General features: G+C 35.0%; 1 protein-coding gene across 1 annotated transcript; it reads right to left on the minus strand.

The window, feature by feature from the left end:
* Window positions 1-924: 924 nt before the first annotated feature.
* Window positions 925-6830, minus strand: rfc2 (replication factor C (activator 1) 2). Its single transcript, XM_048167232.1, has 11 exons — window positions 6656-6830; window positions 6412-6481; window positions 6274-6315; window positions 6076-6182; window positions 3528-3629; window positions 2193-2293; window positions 1916-2073; window positions 1664-1729; window positions 1484-1564; window positions 1276-1389; window positions 925-1149 (listed from the first exon to the last, which is right to left on the minus strand). The coding sequence occupies exons 1-11, from the start codon at window positions 6760-6762 to the stop codon at window positions 1039-1041; spliced, it is 1059 nt and encodes a 352-aa protein (XP_048023189.1). The 5' UTR covers window positions 6763-6830; the 3' UTR covers window positions 925-1038.
* Window positions 6831-7664: the final 834 nt, after the last annotated feature.

Below are 7664 nucleotides of genomic sequence, written 5' to 3' on the forward strand. Positions count from 1 at the left end.
CCCTTCCCCTCCACTACGTAATTAAAGCTGCGACAGTCGAGTGCACGAAGTGTCCAACATTCCACACTGTTTTTTCCGTTAATTTAGTGCATCATCCGGGTATTTAAAGTGCACTTTTTCTTTTTGGAATTTCCTGTGTGAACGCACTACTCACACTATTTATACTTAAAAACGTCATAGAATAGAGCATAAGTACGCGAATTGGGACGCACCTCAGGACTTAAATCATGTTTATCAGGCATTTAAGGAGAAACAAGTGAATAGCGAAATTAATTATATATCAATATTCCTATTAATTATTAAATATTATGAAAATGTTGCTAATTATTGCTCCCATTATTACACTTTTTTTCATTGCATGCTCCAAGAACACATTAATATGCAAATTAGATACAGTGTATAGATACATTGTATTGAATGGGAGAACCAATGTATGGCCATTTTACCCTCATATTGCATAAAGTAAAATGGTATATCAGTTAATTCCATTCTATCTTTCATAACATAGTTGAGAATCATCTTTAAACAAAGTTTGGTTAAAAACAATCCTGAAGCCTAAAAATTGAGTGGTGATTAAAAAAAAAATTGTTTTGCCTATACATGTCATTTCATGTCATTTTATTTTTAAACAACTTAGTACTGGTGTCCACTACAGAGGACATAGCATAACATATGAATAAAGTATAATTTTTCAAAAATGTTATTTTTTCATTTGTTTCTTATGTTCTGAACAATATAATGACATGAAAAAAAATACTAAATTCAAAAAACTTTTTTTTTTCTGGGTCTCAGGAGGATACGGTACAAGAAATTTCATTGTTGGAAAGAACTTAATCATAATTTATAAATTGCTCACCTTGTGCACTAAGCACTCTGACACCAAAAACAAGTTCTTGAAACAGAATCATTCACAAACATCAAAAGAATTGTGTACATTTTTATTATTGCAACTGGTCATATTTTTATCATTTTTCAAAATATAAAAGTTCCGGAGATTAATAACAATGAGGAAAAGTACGATTATTTGGTAACAAATGTTTAGCTTGCGTCCGGTGCAGCCGTCTTGCTGCACAGTCGCCCCAACAGACCAGCCATCTGTAACAGAGAGTTCACCCCTTCTGCCACTTTCATATGTGTGTAGCCAATTTCCTTGGGAATCAAAAGTATGATTGCAATGTGATTAAAAAAAGATTGTTTTATCGCCGTACTATCACTGTTTTTTAATACTTTCAAATTTAAAGCTTCTTAGGGAGACATTACAATGGTATTACATACCTTAATATATTCCAGCTTCAAATATTCTGCCATCTGAAAGGTCTTACACACTCTAAAGATGTTTCCGATTATGTCCTCCGGTGAGTATCCGAGTGACCAAAGCTGCTCAATAATCTGTAGAAAGACGCATAATTTCTCTCTGGTGTCCGGTGTCTGTTATTTATCAAATGGACACTGAATATTTTCAAGGGGAAATGTCTAGTAGTACCTTGTATGCTTCATCAATGTTGGCGTTGACACAGTGTTCTAGCATGCTTTTAACCAGCAGAGGATGTGGCTCATCACACACCTGCAGAAACAACACTTTTTGTACTTCACCAATACATCTTTATCTTGAAATGATTTCAATGCATTAGAATAGACAAAAATAAATCGTATCCAAAAATACCTTGAACACATTTTCACTGTTGATGTAACCAAATCCAGAGTTTGTTGACTGCAAGTTATTTAGAGCCTAGAAAAAAAAAAATTATAATAATAAAAAAAAATAGTAAAACCTTAAAATGTATATATCATACAATAATCATAATACTAGTAAAAAAAAAAATAATATTACAATTATTAGTAAATAATAAACTCTTCAATTTAGGTTATTTATTTTAATATACACATAAAAACAGAAAAAGATAATTGACCTGACCTGTCTCATGTCGCCTTGAGCGGTGAAGATGATGGCCTCAAGGCCGTCGTTGGTGACATGTAAGTTCTCCTTCTCTACCACCTCCGTCAGACGCATCATGATCTGGTCGTCTCTGAGTTTGCTGTAACGCAACACAGCGCAGCGGGACTGGATGGGCTCTGCAACACAACGATAGGATCATCTGAAAAACCTCTGTATTGTGTGTACTTTTTAGAGCATACTTAAATGGCAGACTATAATAAACAGCATATTGCGTTTTATGTGGCACGTCGCTCACCTATGATCTTATCTGACGCATTACATGCCAGCGCAAAGCGTGTGGTTTTCGAGTATATCTCCATGGTTCTTCTGAGAGCCTGCTGAGCTCCATCTGTCATGCTGGTTTAGAAATACAAAAACATACTTGCATAAAGCATTTTTTATACATCTAATAATTTAAAAAAATAATTCTAATATTAACTTTTAATAGGGATGCACCTAAATTTTGGCCACAAAGGCCTTTTCATTTTCTGTTCAAAAAAGGGAAAAAGAAAAATATGAGCCGAAAACATATGCCGTGCTGCTAGGGACCCATGAAATCCATTTTATTTTCCCCTAAATTCTGTTTTTCATTTTTATTTATTTTTTGGGATTCTGTTTTATGATTTAATACAAATGTATATAATCTTTAACAATTTAATCAAGCTTTAAAAATGTAATCAAATGAAAATAATAAATCTACAACAAAACATTGCATTTTTATTTTTTGTCAAATAAGATGCTGCACATCAGAACTGTATAAATATGCAGTAGTGATATATTTCTGTCATAAATTCTTCAAGTTAAACCGAACTTTTATTTTGACAGTTTGTCATGAAGATCAGTGTACACATTGTATTTGACGGTAGTTTTTCCTCAAACAAAACGGTAAAAAGTCTGAAGTGACTCTCAAAGCAGCTCTGGAGATGAAAAAACTGCAAGTGTCACATGTGTGAGTTTGTGTATCGGACGAAACCAAACCATTCATTCACACAGACACACAGAAATCACTTATTATCGACATGCACTGACTGGCTATTGTCATGTTTATTTCTGCTGTGTGATAGGCTGCTAAATTTATCAATATCGAGTAAAAATGTCTAAAGATGTACGTTTTATGACAATCTCAATATGATATTGTTTATCACCCAGACCTACCCTCTGATAATAGTTTTCTAGTACAATACATTTTGGATAATTGGTCAAAAAATAAATCAGTTACATCTGATGATGTTGCATTAAACCGAAAGAAGAATAATATATTGATTGATATTTAATATTATTTTTATATATTTATCCATCCAATTTTGGTGTGTTACTTACTTACTAAAAGTATTTTATTGGCTTTTTTTTTTTAAATTCAGATTAATTTAAAATTGAGTTTAATTAAAAAGTCTATATTAATACAATTATTTAAAAAAAACTTAAAATAAGAAATTAATAATTATTCATTTTCATAATTTCCAAATAAGTCATTTTCGGTTTTCAGCTGCAGTGCATGCATAATTTTTGGTTTCAGCCCAGAATTTTAATTTCGGTGCATCAATAACCCCCACCTAAGAATCAATATTTTTAATAAAAATACTTCTATTACCTGTCAGCCTCATCCAAGATTATGATCTTGTGGCGACCTTTAGGGAGTGTGACCTTTTGCTGGGCAAACATTTTGATCTTGTTTCTCACGACATCAATACCACTGAAATAAATAAACAGACATTAAAATGAGAACATGATTACCCAAAATATGTGCAGAGAACAGTCATGACTTTCCCTTACAATCTCTTCACCTCAAAGGCACAGTATGAAAATGTTTATGCAAGTATTCAAAACATTAGTGTGGAATCATGGGAGTTGTCATTTTCACCATCACTGCCGATGTAAAGCAATCCGGCAGAATAGATGTGCTCATGGATGAGCTAATGTATTAAAGTGTTATTAAAGGTCCCGTTCTTCGTGATCCCATGTTTCAAACTTTAGTTAGTGTGTAATGTTGTTGTTAGAGTATAAATAAAATCTGTAAAATTTTAAAGCTCAAAGTTCAATGCCAAGCGAGATATTTTATTTAACAGAAGTCGCCTACATCGAACGCCCACAGGAATACACAAGAGTTGCGTTTGTAGAGTGTGTTTGTCGCCATGTCGTCGAAACGCTGTTATTTTCATCCCGCAGTCCAATCACCGGGTCTGATTCCGGCTCAAATTGATAGGGTAAAATTAAAGACATGTTTACAATAACACTGAGCGTGTGCATCTCCACGTTATGGGAAGAGGCGTGACCTTTCCGGGCAAGGTTCGCTAAGCTGCTGTCGAATCACAACACAGGAACCGCTGGCACAATCAGAACTCGTTACGTATTTCTGAAGGAGGGACTTCATAGAAAAAGGAAGTCATCAGCCCGTTTTTATGACAGTGGAAACAGCGGTATACAGATAAGTAAATTATGTGAAAAATACTGTGTTTTTTTACACGCGAAACATGAACACATGTTATATTGCACACTATAAACACAATCAAAGCTTCAAAAAACCACGAAAAACAGGACCTTTAATATTACTGTGATATGAAGTAAGGCACAGCCAAGAGCCTGGGACATTTTACGTTGCTGTTTTTATTATTCTTATATGCCACAGTGGGCCGCTCCTTTCATTTTGTTGCTTACTTATATTAAGATTTAAGTTATGTTTAAAGTCGGCCTCCTTCCCTGAACTTAAACTTTGCTAAAGTTACATTTGATCACTTAAATCCACATTATTTTATTTCATTCTAATAAAACAGCTGCAATTGCTGAATTATTTACCCATACAAGTCACTTTATTTGAAGAATTAAAATTGTGGGGTAATGCAGCGCTGTTTTTCTTGATCAAAACAATCATACTAGATATGTTTGAGTGTGTTGATAGTTAGGTTAACGTTACTCTGTGCATTCGTTCGGCGGCTGGTATGAGACACTGCAGTAAGCTAGATCATTATTAGAATATTATATTAATAAAAGCTGACCTGTGTTGCTAAATGGCATGCAATTAATTTTAAAATATATTGTATGGTGGAGCTAATGCTGTATTACTGTTACTACAAATAAAGCTCTTTCTGATTATGCTGTGTTAGCCACTTGACAAAATAGTGTCTCTGAGGTATGGTACAAACACACTACTCACAGTAAATCAAGAAAACAAGAGAATTAAACAATATGACTATAACAATGATTAGTTTTCAGTCGATAAATGTATCCAAACAGTTCCTTGACTGTCTAATAAAACAATATATGAAAGCCTTTGGTGTCTCCAAGGTTTCTACAGAAGTAAAACTGAATACGATGTCACAGACAGGTGATGCAATTAGGCCTGGGCGATATATCGCATGCGATTGTCACGCGCATTTCGTCAGTAAAGCCGGTTCCCTGATTGCCGCTAAATCGCCATCACCTGCTTTCAAATGGAGCGGCATTTAATAAACAGAGCCGTAGTTCACTGATAAGCTACGCAATATCGCGTTCATTATCGAAGGCGATTCATCTGCGATAATGAACGCGATATTGCGTAGCTTATCAGTGATCTACGGCTCTGTCTATTAAATGCCGCTCCATTTGAAAGCGGCATTTAAAAACAATGCTTCAGGAAGCTTCGGAGCACAAATGAATCAGTGTGTTGAATCATGATTCAGATCGCGTGTCAAACTGCCAACGGCTGAAATCACGTGACTTTGGCGCTCCGAACAGCAGATTCATAACACTCCGAATCTTCCTGAAGCAGTGTTTTGAAATCGGCCATCACTAAGTCGTTATTTTGTTTTTTGGCGCTCCAAAAATATTCGCTTTATAATATTAATATTGAACCACTGTACTCACATGAACCGATTTAAATATGTTTTTAGTACCTTTATGGATCTTGAGAGAGGAAATGTCATTGCTCCCTATGGAGGCCTCACAGAGCCATCGGATTTCAACTAAAATATCTTAATTTGTGTTCCGAAGATTAACGAAGGTGTGGAACAGCATGAGGGTGAGTAATAAATGATATTTTCATTTTTGGGTGAACTAGCCCTTTAATACACAAGTCAACAAAATATATAACATTGTTCTAGTGGGTTTTGGGTATTTTTTAATCCAAAAATCTTACATACTGTGCCTTTAAGTGTGTTTCTTACCGGTCATTCGAGGCATTCAGCTCAAGTACAGCATCTTTCATGGCCGGGCCGAGAAGAGCTCTAGCCAAACACAAAATGCTGGTAGTTTTTCCAGTGCCAGGAGGACCCTAAAAACAAAAGCGATTGGTGTTTTAATGCAGTGACATCAAAGGTAAACTCAGATGGCACATTGATGTGAAAATATCCTTTAAAACTTACAGCAATGATGATATTGGGCACATTTCCTTCTCTTGCAAACACCTGGGACAATAATGGAGCAAAAGAGGAAACATGTCAACATTTCCAGAAGTCTATATTCACCAGATCAGGCAATTCCAGTATGTAAGTCGTACTGACCTCCAGTCTGCTGACAGTTTCCTCATTTCCAACTATTTCATTCAACTTCAGAGGTCTGTATTTTTCAACCCTGAAAGTAATAAAACACTTAAATCACAATTATTTGTCACAAAAACATGCAACCACAAAGAAAAGCTCTAGTTCAGCCGCTGTAATGCTGTATGCTGCAGGCTCGCTAACTTTAGCGACATTCAATTCATTCGAATGCCACGATAACGCGCTTACAAACAGCCACAAACAGTACCATGGTAGTTCATAAGCAGTCGATGTTTTCGGCGCAGTATCATCCTTTTTAGGCTGTACGTCGGCTTGACTTTGTTCACTGTCTGTCTCTTTCATCTCAACATCCATGTTGACCGTCAGTCGCGCGTATTCCCGCCACGACAGGAACAAAACAGAGCTGACATGCCGTCACTTCCGGCAAAAGGGAGACGTGACTTTTTTTATTTATAGAATAATAATATTATAAAATATAGCCTGGTACTTAACAAGCTAGCAAAAAAAAAAAAAAAAATAGAAAATCTAATAAAAATCAATTACATAAAACCGTTTATCTTAATTTTTAAGATAAGTGAAATCAAGAAGCACATTTTGCTAAAACAATGAAAATAGGAGCACGTTTTAAATGAATTTAGGATAAAGTTATTCAATTTTAAATTAATTTTTTTTTGTATTTTACACCAAAATGTTAGGCTACAGAACGAATACAATACTAAAATAGATTCAGTAATGTCCATGAGCAAATTTAGGCTACAAAAGAGACACACACTTTATTTTATTTTTTAAGTTTTTATTACTTTTTGTTTTTAAAATAAATAAAATACTGACTTGCTTGATAAGACCTGTACTGTGAAGGTATGTTGAAACTCCTAGAGCATCTGTTGGTCAACCTAATGTTTCTCACACTGACAAATGGATCAGATTATCTCTTTGCATTCAAATCTAGGACAATGATCCCTAAAGAGACTGAAAATATGAAGACGAGAGCTTTAGCTGCTCTGAGTACACAATGCTCGACCCAAAAACAAGTACTGTAGATACCGATCGCAACAAGATCTGTGTCTAGCCTTCAAATGAGAACTACAGAGCTGTGGAGGACAGTGCATGCCAAAAATAACACAGCCTGACGGGGCTTGCCGTGTTATGCTAGTGAATTTTTTCATAAAACAATGACTTTATGAAACCAGTAAAGGAAATGTAAAATTCTGAAAAGAATAATTCAATGTGTGTCTTTAACAAAACACACATTTTGT

The sequence above is a fragment of the Megalobrama amblycephala genome, linkage group LG18, assembly GCF_018812025.1.
Source record: "Megalobrama amblycephala isolate DHTTF-2021 linkage group LG18, ASM1881202v1, whole genome shotgun sequence".
Taxonomy (NCBI): Eukaryota; Metazoa; Chordata; class Actinopteri; order Cypriniformes; family Xenocyprididae; genus Megalobrama; species Megalobrama amblycephala.

Coding starts and splice junctions, on each gene's coding strand:
- rfc2 (XM_048167232.1), bottom strand. CDS start 6,762: ATGGATGTTGAGATGAAAGAGACAGACAGTGAACAAAGTCAAGCCGAC. Junction 6,183..6,273: donor TGCCCAATATCATCATTGCT/GTAAGTTTTAAA, acceptor TTTTGTTTTTAG/GGTCCTCCTGGCACTGGAAA. Junction 1,730..1,915: donor CTCAAGGCGACATGAGACAG/GTCAGGTCAATT, acceptor TTTTTTTTCTAG/GCTCTAAATAACTTGCAGTC.